Raw genomic sequence first — 20,120 nt, forward strand, 5'->3', positions numbered from 1 at the left:
TCGTGACGTGAGACCGTCTCACAAGAGACTTACTCTTATATTTTATACAAAATTTACGGTTTATTAACATGATCAACCTGTATCCATAGATATACCATTTTTAATGCTATTTACTGAGATAGGCTTGACCTATACCATCGATGTATTACGTGTTCACAAATTAATTAAAATAATTCATTATGTACGTAATAAATTAAAGAGTGAAAAATTAAATTTAATATTATATTAATAATAAGTTTCAAGAGCAAGGGACAATTATATTAAAAACGTACAAAAAGTACACCAAGATAGTAAATAAAAATTATAAATCATATGGCTTTTTTTTTTTAATGACGTGGAAACGGGCTTCTTTAGCGATATCATCGCTGTAGAAAAAATTGCGATGTCCGACTCGGTGCCCTTTATTTCTACATATTTATTGTTTTTAGTTTAAAATTGCTCTCTTTAGACAATGTTCCCCATTCAGGCATAAAGTCGGCAATCTCCGACATCGGAATATGTATTAACTATGTACTAAATATTATAAAATTATTCATACAAACCATCTTTTAGAACTTTTTACGGAGCAATAATTATTGAAAAATGTATAAAAGTAATCAATTGGATTGATTTATTTATATTATACTATGTATTAAGGTTTGGTAGTGTCTTCATATGTTTTTACTATCCCAAAATACCACCCTATTTCTTTTCAGATAAAATTTTATGAAAAAATATTATTTTTTATACAAAAAATATTTCTTATTATTGTAAATATGAGTAAATTGATTACAATTTCTTTTTTTAGCATGAATTTTTAAATTTATGTAAAATAAAATATATAAACTTGTCAATAATCGGAAAGTTTAATTTTAATTTTTTTAAATTTTCCAAATTTAATTTCTATTTTTTTCACAAAAACTCTTACATCGACAATATTTGGGGTCTAGATATTAGGGGTATCAAACGGCCCATTTGAATTGGATCTTGATATTAGGAACCCAATAATTTGAACTTTAAGTTGTTGTGCTTGTTTTATTATATCATGAAATAGATCGAATAAAAAAATGATGAAATAATTAAATTAATAATATTTGCTTAAAGTATTTTTAGAAATATTATAGTTTTTTATAAATATGATGGAGAAATTTCTACTGCTGATTTTTTTATTATAGTCTTTTTTTGTACAATTATTGTACCGACGATTTTTGAAATTGCTTCTTTATGTTGTTTGGAATTTTTTATTCGGACTTTCGAATTAAGTTTTATAAGACAATATTCCATGATAAACAGAAAAAGTTTGGGGCAGTTTTTCTCAAACAAAATTAGTACAAAACGAAGAGGAATTATAGAATAAACATAAAAAAAAATAAAAAAAAAAAACTAAACAAGGAGTTTGTATGAAACTTAGAATTGCAAACTGGAAAATTAAGAACTAGAAAAAAACATGAAAACTTGAACAATGAAATTTGTATATTTGCTGCTAGAAGTCCTTTCTGTCTGCTGATTATTTTTCCTGGACCAAAATAATATTATTTTTGGAAATATATATTTAAATATCCAGATCATATCCATAACATAACAATAGAGTTTGTTCTTCGTGAAACGATTGCACGGTCTATAATTTTGAGATAAATCGATTAAATTTTTAACATAAAAAATGATATATTTTGAGATAAATCGATTCAATTTTTAACATAAAAATGATATAATTTTTTATAAGTTTTTTCAATAGACAATACCACATGAGTTTTGTGATAACTAGTATTTAACACGTGCGATGCACGGATGATATTATTAAAAATTAGTGAAAAATAAATAGATATTTAAATTGAAAAAAATAATATAATTTAAAAAATAAAAATAAAAACTATTTTTCGCTTATTTTAAAAAAATTTCTTAAATACAACGCATGTCGATTAATTTTTTTGGCTAATAATCACTCATATATAAAAATTTTAGATTGTGTTAGTCTAAGACAATGACATGATACTTATCGTGTTTAGTGTATTGATGTCGGCCACTAACCTTAATACATATTTAATTCTTTAACTTTCGAGAAGTTATATGTTATTATTTTTTAACATGTGATAAAAAATATTTTTAAATCACATTCAATAAAATTAATGAGAAATATTTTTTAAAAAATTCAGTAATTTCGTCTAAATCCACATTCACAAACAATTTTGTGACATGACACGTGTTCGACACATTTGAATGATAACAATAATTGTTTCATCAATATCTTTATCCAAATGGGTTGTGATTTTATTTACAAAATCTCTTCATAATATACACAACAGCGTATTATTCTGAAAGAAAAATGAAACATGTGATCCTAAGTAAATTATGCATAAATCAGAAAAGTTATTTAATTCACGTTTATTATGTATTACAAAACAATGTCAATAAAATTTATAACGTGTCTTCTAATAAGATGCTTACTTTCTTTAGGATTGGTTTAATCACTTCCATTACGTGAACTTTTATACTATCATGTATCCTTGAACTTTGTAATATATAAAAAAATTGTCACATTAGTAATACGTAATAACTAAAATTTTGTACAAATAGATGAATAATATTTTTTATTTCTCGACCATGAAAGACAGATTTCAAACTTAATGTCTCGTTGTTTCCATATGTAGGTAGTTCATAACAACGAACAAATCTAAATTTAAACGAACATTACATCTTGGAAAGATTCAACTCATATATGGTGCTGAAAAGAGGAGTCATTTCAGAATTCAATTTTGGAGTAGATAAATTTAATAAGATAAATAGAGTAAAATTGACTTCTAATATAATATGCAATATTGCATTATTTATAATTTAAAATTCAAATAAGACATCTCAAGGGACAAAAATTATACATTGTATGCTTTTGACAAAATTATACCATACATTAACGTAACTCTTTCAAATTATGGAAATCTCGAATTGCATGCATTGAGTGTCAAACATTTCTGATTATTGAGGGTAATATACATGTTTATTGAGAGTAATTTAACGTCCATTTGAAACTCTTTTGAATATATCTCTTTTAATTTTTTTGTACTCTCTTATTTGAATTTTAAGAAGACAATTCAAGATATACAATATACATATAGTTTTGGAAGAAAATTACAACGCATTAATTCTTTCAAATTAAGGTAATTTCGAAATAATATGTATTTGGGATAAAAAAATTTATGATTATTAAATGATAAATTAATGTTAATTGGAAAACCTTGTTGTAGTGATAACTTTTACACTCAACCAATTTTATTTTTAGAAAAATTAAATAAACTAATAAAATATTGTATTTCTTTTTTAACAATTAATTTGGGCATGAAATTACTTAAAAGAGAAAAATTTATTTTGAATGATTTATCTAATGAGTGATGCTGAACATTGTAATCATTTATATTTTAAATTTATTTATACAGTTTTTAATTAAATTGATTGATATAATCAATGCAAAATTTTAAATATGGTTTATATTTTTAATAGAGTTTAGTTTTAATTTGAGAAAAAAAATAAAAAAAACATATAATACATAAATTACATTTGAATTAATATAAAAATTAATTGAATTCAAAATTGAATTAAATGAGTTGATGTAATCAATGCAAACAATAATTGAAGTGATCATTTATTGCAGTACACATGTGTCAATATCATGTAAATCTTTCCTTTTTTAGAAATGATATTTTGGCGAGAAATTACTATTTTTGACAAAAATTTTGCTTTTATATATATATAGATATAGATATAAAAAATGATTATTGGTGTGCGTAAGGAACAACAATGCAAGTTGACAAGAAGTTATTAATGATTAATTAAGTTAATTATTTTGGGTTTGAATCTGTCAATGCGCTTAGTTCACACGTGTTTCAACATAAATTATACGCATACACGTACTCCTTACTTGATTGAGAAAATGTATATATAATTTAGTTATAACATTAGAGGATTTTAGGGGGAAAAATTATAAGAGATAACATATGGTGGTTATTATCAACCCACTTGAAAATATGATACACTAAATATTTGAAGAAGTTTTTCAGTGATACGATCTCGTGAATTTTTATATGTGAGGTGAGTCAACGTTGCTGATATTTATAATAAAAAATAACAATTTTGACATTAAAAAAATTAATGGATAACCCAAATAAAATATATGTATCACAAAATTGACTAATGAGACCATGTCATAAAATTTTTATGTAAATATTTTATATCCATGCTACTGATTGCATGTCTTGATTAACATGTATAAGCTAGCGTGACGAGCTAGTCCGTAACTCATCACAATTTACCATTAGCAGGACATTTTAATAATTTCTCAACCCACGTTGGACTATGGGTCAAACAAACAAATAAAACTATAATATGTGGGGCTAACCTGCCTAGCCTCGGCCAGACTGTCTCAACCCGCCACCAGACTCAACTCGTTTGACTCGTCTCTAAATGGATTGATATTTCATCAACTCAATTCATCTATTTTATATAAAATCATAAAACGAAAATTGCAACCATGTGTAACTATAAATAGATTGAAAAAATAAAATGAAATAAATTATGTCACCTTATCACTTTTAAAAAGTGTATCTTTGAATATTGAAATTTATTTATGTAAAATTAGTCTCATATACTAACTAGTGTTAAATTGTAAAAAAATATCTACAAAAGAAAATATTTGACATCTTTTAGATTTCACGAGAATCAAAATCTATTTATATATAATTTACTTACTAGACACCTATCGGGGAATTATGTGGATTCATCGATAATTTTATTTTACAATTATTTTAATATCTATAATATATATTTTTGTATAAATAATTATAAATTGTATTAACATTACACATGGAAAAGGGGGAGTCATAAAATAATTCTAAAATTTATTCACATTACACATGGAAAGGGGATAATAGAATGACAACGAATAAGCAACTGCATACATAAACGACGAAGAATGAAAAGAATACGGTTCCAAGCAAAGTACTGGTATTTCTTGAAGCGTCGGCTGAGGAAAAGTGTAATCCCTGGTGTATATATAGATGTATGTAAATTGCAGTTGAACGGTTGACCTGATCTTCTCCCTCTAACGTCCGCAGCGCCCTCCGCCGCCGGCCTGTTTAAATATACGACCACCCTCGGCCCTCCCTCTCACCTTTCCGACAATTCCTTAAACCTCCCATTCTTGGATGGCAATGATGACTCCGCAAGATATCCAAATACGAGTCCACTCACGGCGGGGAAGCAACATGATCCACCCTGTCTCGCTGGAGTCACCACAGGCACAGCCCGCCGCAACCCCGAACCCGAACGTTGTTATTTTTCGAGAAGTAAAGCATTTTAAGAAATGGTTTCCCTGGTTGATACCTTCCTTTGTGATAGCAAACACCGTGATGTTTGTTATCACCATGTATGTGAATAATTGCCCCAAGAATTCGATTTCTTGCGCTGCCAGGTTTCTGGGAAGGTTTTCTTTTCAGCCATTTAGTGAAAATCCTCTTCTTGGGCCATCTTCTTCAGCGTACGCTTCTTTTGTATTCATCCTTTTTTTGAGTTTTTGGTATTTGTTTTTCATGTCCTTGAGTCTTCTCCTATGCTACATAAAACATTTGGTTACTTTGTTTCCAGTATATTCATCATCCTTTGATATCAATCTTTAATCAATATCCGGGAATGGATAAATTCTAAGTTACTTAATATGGTTCTGATTTAATTTTCGAACATGAATTATGAGGACAACCAATTACCCGTAGTTTCTGATATTCGAGATGATGAAATTTACTCTTCATTTTTAAAAATGCTGTTATAAGATTTTTCCTTGAATATGATAGATTATTACATTTACATCATCCTATTTGTTTTGGACACAAATTTTGTCACTCAGCTCTAATATTTTCGTGCGTGTAACAATTAATGATATTGCAACATTTCATCCTACTGTTGTACAGTACTAAAGTACTGAATCGATTTTATCTTTCTTGCCTTTTTCTCTTAGTAAAGAGGAAAGCATAATTTTGGTCATGTCATCTAAAAAACGCCATCCAAATCCTTTTTTCAGGTTAGAGAAGATGGGAGCCTTAGACGTTGGTAAAGTCGTCCACAAACATGAAGGTTGGCGGCTTATGACTTGTATCTGGTTACATGGTGGAATTTTTCACTTACTTGCCAACATGCTTGGTCTTTTAGTTATCGGTGTCGGGCTCGAACAGGAATTTGGATTTGGTATGTGACAACTGGCTATGAATTTACCATCCGTAAATTTTTTACTTATTTGTTTAATAATCACAACATCCATGTGCTTTTTTATGAAAACCAGCTGGTATAATCATTCTAGCTAGTCTTGCCTCGAAATGAAATTCAAACTGCTTGACGATAACAAGGCATATCTTTCAGCCGCTGTAAAGGAATTGTTTTTATATAAATTGTTCACTTGATTTTCTAGGCACTACACCATGAAGAGTTTATGATTGATGAGTCTATATGAATTATGGTAATTTAATATTTTACCAAGTTGTTTGTAACTCTTGTAGCTTTGTTCTGGTGAAAGGATTCATTGTTTTTTGCTATTGCAGTGCGTATTGGCTTGATTTATCTTATATCTGGAGTTGGTGGTAGCTTGCTATCTGCTCTCTTTATTCAGACAAACATATCTGTTGGGGCTTCTGGTGCACTTTTTGGATTATTGGGAGGAATGCTTTCCGAGCTTATCACTAACTGGTCTATATATGTAAACAAGGTATGTGCATTTTTGTAATACTATCTTAAGATTGGGAGCACTCATACATGTCAAACAAACAAGTAGCTAGGTTGTATTGGTGTTGATGTGGTATTTATTTATTTATTTTCCTAAAACTTCTTAAGAATACAAATGGGTATCCCCCCTTTGACGAAATACTGCTTCTATCTTCTGTGACATGAATTTCAGGTTTTAATTTCCACTCACAAAACCTTTTATTTAGGTAGCGGCTTTCTTGACCCTAGTGCTAATTATCGCAATCAATCTGGCCGTAGGGATTCTTCCACATGTTGACAATTTCGCTCATATTGGAGGGTTTTTATCAGGATTCCTTCTTGGTTTTGTGTTCTTGATCCGTCCCCAGTTTGGGTGGGTAACTCAGAGATATGCTTCTCCTGGATATTCCTCAACACCAAGTAGTCGTAAATTTAAGGCCTATCAATGCATACTTTGGTTGGTCTCTTTGATCCTTCTGATCTTTGGGTGAGTTCGTGAGTCTCTCCATTTTGCACTTTCCACTTTCTTGAGCGAGTTTACGAGAAGATTGTGGAAACTCATTTTGATATAGGATCACGGTTGGCATGGTCACACTGCTTCGTGGAGTTAATTTGAATGATCGTTGTTCGTGGTGCCATTATCTAAGTTGTGTTCCTACTTCGAGATGGAGCTGCAACACGCAGCCTGTTTCGTGCCAGGTTAGAAAGTCGTTCAACGCCCCTCTCATTTTCTTGATTAGGCCAGGACATACTCTGTCTCTCTATACGTTCTTATATACGGAAACTTGATTCTAAGAACATATATATATTTCAATTTTCACCCCCAAGCAGTATTATTACTATTTTCTTACCCATTTCGTTAGATGAGATGATGAACGACATCAGATACATGGATGATAATATAGTAACACATAACTTTAGATAAAACAATGATTGATAATAAACTAATATCTTCGTACGAATTAACTAATGTATCATCGTTCGCACCAAACAATGATTTTTAGTTTTTTCTTTTCTGTAGGCTGAGCAAACCGGAAGCCGATATACATTGACGTGTTCGAACAGCAGCAAAAGCAGAACATATTCACTGTTGAATCCGACAGCAACCCAGATCCAGGGGTTATGTGCGCAGCTCTGTAGATGATGAATGTTTCCTCCTCACCTCGTCACATGTTTTTTAGATAAATTTAAAAAGAAGCTATTAAACTTGTGTCTCTGTATGAAAGAATGCGACTCCGGAGTAGAGGATCTGGAATCAGTTGAATTACATCGTTATTTATTGTAAATTATTGTACAAAATACACAAACCTATACGCCAACTATAGAACGAATGTATCTTCTGTTGAGTGATGTGATTTCATCATTGGATCATCCACCATTTGCGTATATATCCCATTTGTAATTTATGTGGATGGATGCATGTCAAATTAGCCATGTTTAAATGGAAATATATTTGTTAAAAAAATGTTGAAAACTAATTTTTTTTTTGAAGAACAAACATAAAACCATATTCTTTGTTTTCTGGCTTTACCTTCTTTTATAAAATAAAAATTAAAAAGGGCTTTGAGAACTAAAGTCTAAACAAATATTATTTTTCTGAAAAAGTATTTTCTTATGTAAAATACTTTTATGCATCTATGGTTTTGACATCGAATATTGATAAAAAAAAAATTAATGTTAAATTTAAGTACATTTAAATTCAAAGTCGATTTGAAATATGAAAATTAATTATTTTGCTCTAAGTTCTAATTCAAATCCAGACATGTGCATGTTGGTGAACTATTCAATTTATTACTTGGAAATAAATTTTAGAACAGATATATAACTATCTATTCTATTTTATTAGGGGTGAAGACATGATAGTAATCATCTAGGGCACCAATTTTTCTTCTAATTTTACCCTTATATGATAATAATATTACACTTTGTTTTTTGTCTTTTGTTTTTTATTTCAACACACACTTTTATTTTTATTTTTTTATTTCAAAAATTCAAATATCAATTTAGTCCCTCCATAATTTGTCAAATTTCACTTTAGTCCATCAATAATGATAAAAAGGACTGTACATACACATCGGATGCGCAAAGTAACTAGTATTATATTATGGCTCGATTGGTTCACACATTTCTTTTGTTTAATTTAATTAATACGTTTACAGGGTCGGAGGATGAGGATAAAAGAAGCCCAGTGCAAGGTTAATGGGCCTGAGTAAACGAGTCAGATATGTTATCGGGTCACATTTCCGAGAGAGCATCCATATTTGGGCCTAAATTACTGATAATCCGGGTAGAATTCAATGATGATGATATAATACTAAGACTGATAAAATAAATGTGTGTATATCTTCTTGCACATTTCCGACCATCTGTGGGAGCAAAATATTCGCCTCTTTTTTTTTTAATTTAATTTTCTATGTTAAATGAACTCTTCAATTTTCCCTTTCCCAAGCTAGAACATATGGCGGTTCGGGTGATTAACGGCGGTGCAATAATCCGCTTCTGTGCGGCGTCTCCGCCATTTGCCGCTTCGATATGCTGTTTAAACCAGCACAGGGCTGTTCAATTCCATTCCTCCCCTCGGCTTTCGATTCTAGGACGGTGTCATTATCAGCTTCGATTTGGCTATGGAGGTCTTGCGATTCGGAGGTGGTCAGCACAGAGTTTGGTGGATATGGTGGTGGAAGAGCTCGAATTACTACGCCAGCGAGGTGGAATTCGCGCGTCAAACAAGTATGGTGTCTATATTCGAATATTTCTGCTCTGAAACGATTTTCAAAACCGGATGTGACGAAGTTGTTTGCATAATTCTATAGTTGGAAGTAGTATGGTGGCATGAACTTCGCCGTTGACACGAAGTGTGCCGATGGCATGCATAAGATGTTTTTTTCTCAAATTTTGGTGCTTTCTCTGAAGTTGAGAACTTGTCAAAGTTTTTTTATAATCGCTAAGCTGAAGCGTCCTGTTAGCAGGGAATTTTTGGGGGTAGTGTATAATATAGTCAAACTACTGAGTTTTATGGTTTTGTATTTTCTCTACTATTATTTTGAGGGAACTGATAATTGAATCAATAATCAGAAAAATACTGTTTAGAGTTGGCCTCTGAATCAGAACTAAGAGACAGAAACAGCATGATCAATTCGTTAGGAATAAGGTTTGAAACGTGTTGCCGTAATGCTAGAATCTCTAATAAGCATCTAAAACTTGCTATCTCAATGTAGATAGAGTGGAAGTTGATGTTTGTCTTACATCATTTTCAGAAAATGTTTCAATTGCTTGCGCATATTTGGTTGAATTTTTCAGTTTAGTTTCCAATGAACTTAATATATTGAAGATATAAAGTTTGAATTAAGTGGTGCTGAAATTAATCTGCTAAGTTAAATCTGTCAAAGCATGGTGATTCTTGGATGAACTGATATAGTAATTTTTGCCTGCCATAGTTTTATGCGAGATTCATTTTTTGCAGATTGGAACTGAAAAGTAGTGAAGAGATTATTGGAAATAAGTCCGGGAAGGCGGTGCTGCAGAAAGGATTGCTGCTTGAATTCAAGAAAGAACCAGAGAGGGTATTCCTGGCAGTTGCGCAGAAACCAGATGGCAAGAAGAATTGGATGGTTTCCGACCAGGTTTTATTTGAAATGCCTAGTATGGCATTTGTTATTGGTTTCTAGGCTTTGGAATTTTCCCTTATTAAGAGTGCTGAGATTTTGGATTTTGTTTCTGCAGAATGGTGTCATGACATCAATTAAGCCGCAACAAGTTACTTTCATTGTTCCTGGTGCCAATAACTTTGACCACACAGAGATAGCTGATTTCATTCAGAGAGCACAAGACAATTTGGTAGTTTGATGGAGTTGAAGCGATGATTCATTAGATTCTGGGTATAATTCCTTTAAAAGGTTTCTTTTTCAGGATCCAGCATTGCTCGAGTTCGCTTGGATTGAGCTTATTGAAAAGAATGAATCAATAACAGTGGAGGCTTTGGCTGAGGTATAACTTTTGCAGAATCGCTTTTAAATGTTGATGTTCCTCTAATGACATCAGTTCATTCTAGCAGATGATTTTTGGTAGTGCGGAACCTCTTGAGAGCTACTGTGCTCATTTGTTGCTTTCAAAGGACGACATATACTTCACAGCTCTGGGGGCTAAAGGTTCTTCATATGTGTACGGGCCTCGGCCTTGTGTTCAGGTTTAATAAATTCTTTTGTTCCGCTTGACATTTTTGTATAGTTATCACTTACGATACTTTATTATTGGAATGTCGTGGAACTCTTCTTAGGCCATCTCTAACCAATTGCACTATTTTAGCGCAATTTTGCTTCAAAATAGTGCAATTTTTGCATCAAATCCAAAACTCATCTCCAATCCATCTACTTCAAATTTTACTCTAAAAATAATATTCCTATAATATTCTCAATTTTTTAATTTATCTATTATATTTAATTTTCACAAAAATAAAAATATAATTCAATATTTAATATTATGTTAAATTATTTGACTATTAATTAAATTAATTTAAATATAAAATATAAAATAAATATACTAATATATTTAAATAATTTATTCTACCATTTTTTCAATTATTTTTAATTATTTTTTTTCGTTATTGTGAAATTATATTTATTAAATTTTGTAATTAATAATTTAGTTTATTTAAATAATTAAGTTAATTTTACAAACCAAATATTTTCTTATTTATTATACTTAATATTAAGTTTGAATTACAGACCATACTTAAATGATAAAGTTCCTAGAAATAAATTATTTGATGCCTTCGTATTACAGATTATAATAAAAATACAAATTTAACTATTTGAGTTACTATATGTATCCCACAAATGGTCAATAAGTGCATTCCGCAGTGCAATATGAGCATCTTTATCCCTCACTTGCTTGTACCGAGCAACAAATTCTTGAAATCTTATATTTTCGTCCACAACCATTTCAACGTCCGACTCAGGTGCTTCCATTGCATCTTGGATTGGTGCATCCAGGTTACGTTCATTCTCGATAATCATATTGTGAATTATAATGCAAGCGGTCATTATGTCATGCAAATGATGTTTCTGCCAAGATCGTGCCGGTGATGCTACAATTGCAAATCGAGACTGCAAAACTCTAAAGGCTCGTTCCACGTCTTTTTTACAAGACTCGTGTTTCATCGCAAAATATTTCTTTTTGGGGCCACGTGGATCATGAATAGTTTGCACGAGTGTTGACCATTTGGGATATATACCATCGGCTAAGTAATAACCGGTATTATATTCTTTTGCTCCAATATAATAATGTGCTGGTGGAGCAATACCTTGTGTCAGATTGGAAAAAAGATGCGATGACTCCAGAACATTAATATCATTGTTGGACCCTGGCATACCAAAATATGCATGCCATATCCAAAGGTCATAATCAGCCACAGCTTCCAAAATAATAGTCGGAGATCTACTACGACCTGCATAGTGTCCGACCCAAGCTGTTGGACAATTTTTCCATGTCCAATGCATACAATCAAGGCTTCCCAACATCCCAGGGAAGCCTCGTTGTTCACCAATAGAAAGTAGTCTACATATATCGTTTACAATTAAGAAAAAAATGATGGGAATGAAGAATAAAGAAATGGAACTGGGTACATATCACGACGATACGCAAATCTTGATGCTTGATCTGAGATCTATCGAAGATCCATCGATGCGTGAGAAATTCCGGTTGGAACAGGACAGGATTTTGAGAAAAAGAGAAGAAATTGAACGTGAAAAAAATGATAATAATTTCAGAAATTTCTTTGGAGATATCGGAGGATCTGCACCCGACTTACCGGATTTTTAGAAATTTGATGTTTTTTTATTTAAACTTATGTGTGTTGCATTAATATTGCTTGATGTTTTTTTTTTAAATTTATGTTACGTTATATGCATATCGTTTTATGTTTTTCATGTTATGTTGTATTTATATCATTTGTGTTTGTTTATTGCATAAACAATTTTTTAAATTAATTAATTTGTTTTTAATAATAATTAATATAATTACCAAGCCTTGCCTTTTTTATAAGATTTTTTTCAAAACAATAAATATATTTAATTTATTAGAAAATTCTTAATATGATTATTTTAAAATAAATAAGTAGTTAACTTTAATTAGTATTTAAGTTCTTAAATCATACAATAAAATTTAATTAACAAAGAAAAAAAGGAAAAAAAAATAAAAAGAGAGATGGCGCAGCTACAGTGATGCGCCAAAATTGACGCATCACTGTAGCATCTCACTAAGTTGGCGCAAGATTATGCTCTGCATTGGAGTTGCTATCAACGCCAAAATAACATCCATTGGAGATGCTCTTATCTACTTCACTAACTTTGCTAACCAAGACTAAATGACTTTGAATTGTCAGGTTGAAGAACTTGTGCGAAGGAAGCATGCCAAAGAGGCTGCTGAGAAGGAACTTGAAGAGTTTGTTAAGTTATTAAAGTCTGCCAAGGACATGCCTTCAAATGGGAAGCCCCCAAAATCTACATGGACGTCTGAAGATGATTATTCAAAGAGAATTATGTCTCTTAAAGCATATGCACTAGATGATTGTAGGAATGAAGATGAAAAAAGAACTGCTGGGATGGTAATTTGTTGACATTCTTGACCTTCATTTTTTGTTAGTCATTTGCATAATGTTGGTATAAAATGTTGAACAAAAAAAATATAAGATTTTCGTGGAAAAGATGACTTTAATTCAGCTTATCTAATATTGAAGTTAGAGGAACATAATAGCATCATCAATAATGTGTGAACAATTATATTATTTTACTATGTAAAGATAAAAGTATAGAAAATTATAACACCTTCTCTGCTGGCAGGTATTGAGAGCCATGGGATTGGCTAAAACATCGACTGCGGCAGTCAATCTACTTATCGATGTTGGGTATTTTCCAGCGCATGTAAATCTTGATTTGTTAAAGCTAAACATTCGCACCGACCATCCAGATGAGATTCTGACAGCTGCGGAAAGTATTCTGTCAGAGTTACCGGACCCAGATAAGGTATCTTATGTTACGTAAGTTGTTTTTAGTTTTTACCAAAGATGATTTCCTATTTAGGAGTGTCGTAGCTACCAGGCTTCTAGTGAGTCAATACCCTCATAAAGTAATCACTTTGGCCAAGTAGTAAGTTTTTATCTAGCATCACTCTTCGCAAAGTAGTAAGCTTTTATCTAGCATTACTCTTCACAGTATTTTTTGTCGGGAATGAATGCCGTTCATGTGTTCAGATACTTTGAGAATGTACTAAGAGAATGTGATGATGCATAGAGAGGCATGTGGAAGTAGGAACAGTTGTTCTAGAATTTCTTATGATACAAGAACAGGAACTCGGATGGTTATTTTCTTATTCAACTAGATGTCGTGCTTCCTTTTGTTGTCAGGTTGACAGAAAAGACCTTACTCATCTGAAAGTGTATGCAATAGATGTTGATGAAGCTGATGAGGTACACCTTTTTGTCCTTCTTTGGAAGGTCTATGATTGATATGGTGTGAGATTTTTGCTTTTGTTGAAGACCAAACATATTAAGCTTACATGTGTGCACACAAGTACTTGGAATATACCAATGTCTAATAATTAAGCATGCGCAGCTCGATGATGCATTAAGTGCAACAAGGCTGCAAGACGGCCGTATTAAGATCTGGATCCATGTTGCGGACCCTACTAGCTTAGTTGAAGCTGGGACCGTGATAGACAAGTATATTTATCTTCATGTAAAATTAGTTTTCAAAATTGATACTCCAGGCATTATGTGATATGGTTTTTGGTATGTAGAGAGGCATTGAAGAGGGGAACTTCTGTGTTTTTACCCACTGCTACATATCCCATGTTTCCTGAGAAATTGGCCATGGAAGGAATGAGCCTGAAGCAAGGAAAGCAATGCAAAGCGGTGTCAGTTTCTGTTATTCTGCATTCTGATGGCAGGTAAGTGGTCAACACATTTATATGGTGATATTTTAGGTTGGGTGTTGTTTTTTCACTTGGGATTCGGTCAACACATTTATACTGCATTCTTTGCTTTTACCCACTCACTTTGGAAATTTCTGTACGTTACAAGGCTCTCTCTTCAACCGTAACATCACACAACCTTCTGTTGTAGAGGAGTATTAGTCATACTTTCGGACGGTGTGGTCTGTTACATTGCTGACACCACATCTGTAATTGCCCGTTCCTTGTCATCTATCTCCAGAATAAAATTATGAAGCGTTACTAGACCTTTTAATTTTGTAGGCAGTATATGGAGAAGTTTACCTTACTATATAATGATATATCGTATAATATATATTTTTCCTGGCGTGAGATAAAAAAATCTTCTCGAGACCGCCACTCTTTGTTTATTTAGCAGAATATTTGGTAGTAATGTGAATTAGTCATTCCTTGTCATCTATTTCATGATATTCAGTATATATACACATGAGGCAAAGTTCACCTTTCTATTTATTGATTGGCAGTTTGGCAGTCTTATTTTTTCCACTGAATGAGATAAGAAATTCTTCTTGATAATCACCTTACTGCTACAGTTTGTTTATAGTATAGCAGAATATTCAGTGGAAAACTCAATTATCAAACCAACATATATGCTAACATATGAGAGTGCGTCAGAACTTCTACATCTGAACCTGGAAGAGGAGGTTGAACTTAGACTTCTTTCTGAGGCTGCTGCACTCCGGTTACAATGGCGTAGACAACAGGTCTGTGTTACTGTTGCAATGAGACCAGTTTTTACTGCAGTTAAGCTTTTGTTTCTTTTTTGTACCTGGCAACTAAATTTAAGGAAATAGGTTATATTGTTGAAACATAAATGCCACAAGTCAACGTAACTTCATATTTTCTGGCAATTGTCAAAAAGAACAGTGTATGTTCATTAGACTTATATGTTAGAATGATACAGTTTGACCATATGGATGGACCTGAAGAAAGTACCCGGCTCTGTATTTTAAATTAATAAATTGGCTTGTTAGGGGAGTCACTTTTCTTGATTGACTAATCTAAACATGTAGTGTCCACCTCTCTCCTATTTGTTTTCTTCATCACCTAAATTACGTTTTTTTCCAGTTTTTGATAGTATGCTCATATATGTTATCCCGTTTTCAGCTTGCATTAATATGCCCCATCTAAAAAAATCTGATGATAGCTATTTTATGCAGCTCGTTGTATGATTTGTGTATTTTATACTTGCTGCTTCAATTGATAACTAAACTATGGTCTTTCATTTTACATGGGAAGCTGTATGGCTCCTACTCTGCCTCTCGCTTTTACCTGTTCTGCTCTATATAGAACATAGTTTCTTGGATATAGTTATATTATCATCAACAATAGCACTTGTCATTGTCTTTTACTTATTTCATGATTATATTACATTTTATTATCATCAAGCGCTGTCGTTGTCGTTTACGTATTTCATGATTATATTACATTTCATTACATCATGGAATCAACTTACAAACTGCCTCGTGTAGGGTTCAGTAGACACATCTACAATAGAAACCAGAATAAAAGTTTCTAATCTAGATGATCCAGAGCCCTTGATCAAGCTGTATGTGGAAAATCAGGCAGATCCTGCAATGCAGCTTGTATCTGAGATGATGATACTTTGTGGCGAAGTTATAGCCACTCTTGGTTCTTTGAAAAAAATTCCTTTACCATATCGAGGGCAACCTCAATCAAGTATGGATACATCTGCTTTTGCTCATCTTCCTGGAGGTCCTGTCAGGAGTTCTGCTATAATCAAACTTATGCGAGCTGCTGAACTGGATTTTAGGAAGCCTATACGGCATGGAATTTTAGGACTTCCGGGCTATGTTCAATTTACGTCTCCGATACGCAGATATTTGGATCTCCTGGCACACTACCAGGTGTATTTTTATGGTTGAAATTCTATTTCTTTCTTTTTATAATTTATGTATATTTTGTAGTGAGCCTTTGTGAAAGAAAAGATACACTTGCCATAGATGTAGGGGTGGCCATTGTGCATACATGGAGTTTTTAAGTTGCAAGCATTTTGTTACAGGTTTGGGTTAAGGGGTAGTGGGATGGGTCCAAATACAGTAGTTATAGGAATGGCATAGAAAAAAGAGGGGTATTAGTTATTTTGGGGGAAAGGCAGTTTTTGTTTGGATGTAACGTTGCGGACAGTTGCTAGGGAGAGGGTAGATTAATCTGTGAGGAATGTTTTCTGCTCTATGGGGCCATACTCTTTGTGAGGATTGATAATTATCGTTATGTAATTTTTCTAGTTTAGTTAATTAAATTACAGTTTCTTTTATAATCGTGTTTTGCGTTTGTATCACATTGTATGTTCGTCTTGCTGCCTTGACTCACCTGGACCATCTGAAATTGTCTTGATATTTTTTTTTCTTTACAACCAACACAAAGGCTTATATGCTCGGTCTTCTTTATCCTATAAACTGTACCCAAAAGGATTAAGGAACCGTATCTAGGTAATAAAGAAAACCGAGCATATAAGCCTTTGTGTTGGTTGTAAAGAAAAAAAAATATCAAGACAATTTCAGATGGTCCAGGTGAGTCAAGGCAGCAAGACGAACCATACATCTAGGTAATAAAAATCATGTTGCCTAATGACTTAGAGCTATCAGGTGTCACACTAGACACCTTAGAATATATTTCCGAGCTTTCTACTGGTGGATGAAATTTGCATTTCTGTCATTCCTTTCAAAAAGTTGGCATACATCTTCGCGAGTACGAGTACCTTCTATATTTGATTGTTTCTTAAATATTTCTACCAAGAGCTGATATCTTACCAGGTTGCATGAGTATCAATCAAGCTAGTACGTTTATAATTTTAGGTAAAAGCTTTTCTCAGGGGAGATTCTCCTCCCTTCTCAGCAGGACAATTGGAAGGGATGGCTTCTATGGTAAACATGACTACTAGGGTCGTAAAGAAACTCACCAGTAGCAGCCTGCGATATTGGATAATAGAATATTTGAGAAGAGAACCAAAAGGCAGAAAGTTCTCAGCTTTGGTTCTGAGATTCATCAAAGATAGAGTAGCAGCGATACTTATAACGGAGGTAAGTGTTATATTTTGTTATACTAGCATGAAATACGTGCAATGCACATTAGTACCAATTAAATACCGTATAAATTTTAAAAAATATTTATCCATTAAACATGATGCATAATAGAGAGTAACCAAGAATATCAACAGAATTATGGATCTTACTAATGTTTAAACCATGATTTATATGGATGGAACAAACATAATGAAAACTAAAGTTCAGGCTAAAATTCTCATAACTAACTGTGCTTTTATCAGTATATTATTATATTAATATCATGAGCATTTAACAATTTTCTAAACTTGAAAAAGTTATACATGAGTGAAATAATTCACCCATCCTTAATTTCATTACATCAATGCCATTCATATATCTAAATAATTGTGTCTTTTCTTTGAGTTATGGAAATTGAGTGTTAAATAGAATTTCTAACACTTGAAGTGCTAAACATACTAACAAATGCATATTATCTTATATTTTTTAATAACAAAAACTTGATTTGATTTTACATTTATGTTCTTCTCATTTTAACAACTTTACAAAAATATCCTTTTAGTGTCATCTTTGGTATTTTATAAGTTATGTGGATGAAAAGTCATGTAATCTATTCACAATTGGAAAATATTACCCTACATCCATATTTTTATAGCTATGTAGTATATATATAGAATATAGATATTCTTATGCAGTATATATATATATATATATATATATATATATAATATAGATTTTCTTTCTAATAGAGTGCTTTTATCAGTATATAATTATATTAATTTCATTTCCATATAACATTTTTCTAAACTTGAAAAAGTGATATATTAGTGAAATAATTCATCCATCCCCTAACATTAATTTCGTTACACGAATATCATTCATATATCTAAATAATCGTGTCTTTTCTTTTAGTTATGGAAATTGAATGTTAAATAGAAGTTACAAACACTTTAAATGTTGAACACAACTCACAAATACATATTATCTTATACTTTTTTAGTAATAAAAAGTTGATTTGATTTTGTATTTACGAACACTTTAAATGTTAAACACGACTCACTAATACATATTATCTTATAATTTTTTTAATAATAAAAAGTTGATTTGATTTTACATGTCTGTCTTAATTTTAGCAACTTTACAAATATATCTTTTTAGTATTATCATTCTTTTTTCACAATCGGGAGACACTATATATATTGCCTCAGTTTTATTTGAAAAATTGTTTAAGTTATATCTTGGCTATGATACTATACATTTTCTTGAGTTTGTTTTCCATGCTGGCCTTGTTTTTGGAAAATCTGGTAACCCCTTGACCCTTTTACCAGTTCCATGGCTATGATTCATGGATGAATTGTTGAAAGCTCCATCTTCAAGAATCATAAAATGGGAACTTCGATTCTTCAAATTTGTTCAGCAGAAAACAATCGAACGCGCTTGGTAATGACTAATCTAACCAATTATGCATTGTCTAGGTTGGACTGCAATCTTCTGCCTGGGTATCCCTTGGTGTACATGTTGGTGATGAAGTGAAAGTTCAGGTGGAAGAAGCATGTCCTCGCGATGATATTCTTACTCTCAAGGAGGTTCTAACATGATAAGAATCTATGCAAGCGAACTGCCAGGACGCCTGCCATTGCGGTTTGGTTTGCAATCAATGATCAAGCAATCCTTTGAAGGTATGGAATACAGATCAAGTGACGCAATATATGCTTTTGAAGATATTCTGTTCAAGGTTTAAGTTATCAGAGGCAAATGGCATGCACAGGCCTTGGAAACTCGGGTACTTTTATTAACTCCGCCAATCTGTGGAATATGGATTGTAAGATGGTTTCTGCAGAAATAGACCTGGATTTTTCTGGTGGTTTTTGTACAATATATTCTTTGTTGGGGAATTAAAAGCCTGATGTCCCCAGCTGCAAAGATCTTTTTTCCTATTTGTCGAGGGGGTGTGCAAATATAGCAAGGTTCTTTTTATAATACCAGAGTTCATCATCTTCACTTGAAATCACTTCCGATACAAACAACTCCGAATTCCTTCGATATGCCATGCGGTTGTCGTGTTACTTTTTTGATAGTTTGTATGGTATTATTTTATCCTCCAACCATACTTTGTTTTTGTAATGAATTTATTTTCTTTAAAAAAACTAAGAAAAAGGAGAAGATAGTTGTGAGCATTTGTTCTTTCGTCATCGTTTGTCCCTTCTCTTCGATCGTTGTCGCTAATACGAATAATTTCTTGCCATACTCGAGGTGATAGATTAATGTGTTTGATTTATAACTACTAATGTCATTTGGTATGTTTTTTATAAATGCTACGAAGCATACTACATTTTGACTAATGTAACCACCTATGCTACAGATTTAATTAAT

At 32.2% G+C, this 20,120-nt stretch overlaps 2 protein-coding genes across 3 annotated transcripts; both read left to right on the top strand.

The window, feature by feature from the left end:
- The first annotated feature begins 4,924 nt into the window (after positions 1–4,924).
- On the top strand, positions 4,925–8,115 carry LOC142544620 (RHOMBOID-like protein 1). Of its 2 annotated transcripts, none has more exons than XM_075651652.1 (6): positions 4,925–5,503; positions 6,041–6,093; positions 6,555–6,718; positions 6,942–7,201; positions 7,287–7,413; positions 7,736–8,115. In XM_075651652.1, exons 1-6 carry the CDS (start codon positions 5,172–5,174, stop codon positions 7,856–7,858), a joined length of 1,059 nt encoding a protein of 352 aa, XP_075507767.1. In that variant the 5' UTR covers positions 4,925–5,171; the 3' UTR covers positions 7,859–8,115. The 2 variants fall into 2 exon arrangements, with proteins under 2 accessions (XP_075507767.1, XP_075507766.1); XM_075651651.1 differs by having other exon boundaries at positions 4,926–5,503; positions 6,041–6,204.
- Positions 8,116–9,052: 937 nt separating this feature from the next.
- On the top strand, positions 9,053–19,951 carry LOC142545753 (ribonuclease II, chloroplastic/mitochondrial). Its single transcript, XM_075653112.1, has 14 exons — positions 9,053–9,444; positions 10,178–10,337; positions 10,438–10,551; positions 10,624–10,701; positions 10,769–10,900; positions 13,097–13,318; positions 13,554–13,736; positions 14,117–14,179; positions 14,325–14,431; positions 14,509–14,658; positions 15,266–15,425; positions 16,194–16,589; positions 17,541–17,765; positions 19,223–19,951. Exons 1-14 carry the CDS (start codon positions 9,128–9,130, stop codon positions 19,343–19,345), a joined length of 2,430 nt encoding a protein of 809 aa, XP_075509227.1. The 5' UTR covers positions 9,053–9,127; the 3' UTR covers positions 19,346–19,951.
- Positions 19,952–20,120: the final 169 nt, after the last annotated feature.

The sequence above is a fragment of the Primulina tabacum genome, chromosome 5, assembly GCF_025594145.1.
Source record: "Primulina tabacum isolate GXHZ01 chromosome 5, ASM2559414v2, whole genome shotgun sequence".
NCBI lineage: Eukaryota > Viridiplantae > Streptophyta > Magnoliopsida > Lamiales > Gesneriaceae > Primulina > Primulina tabacum.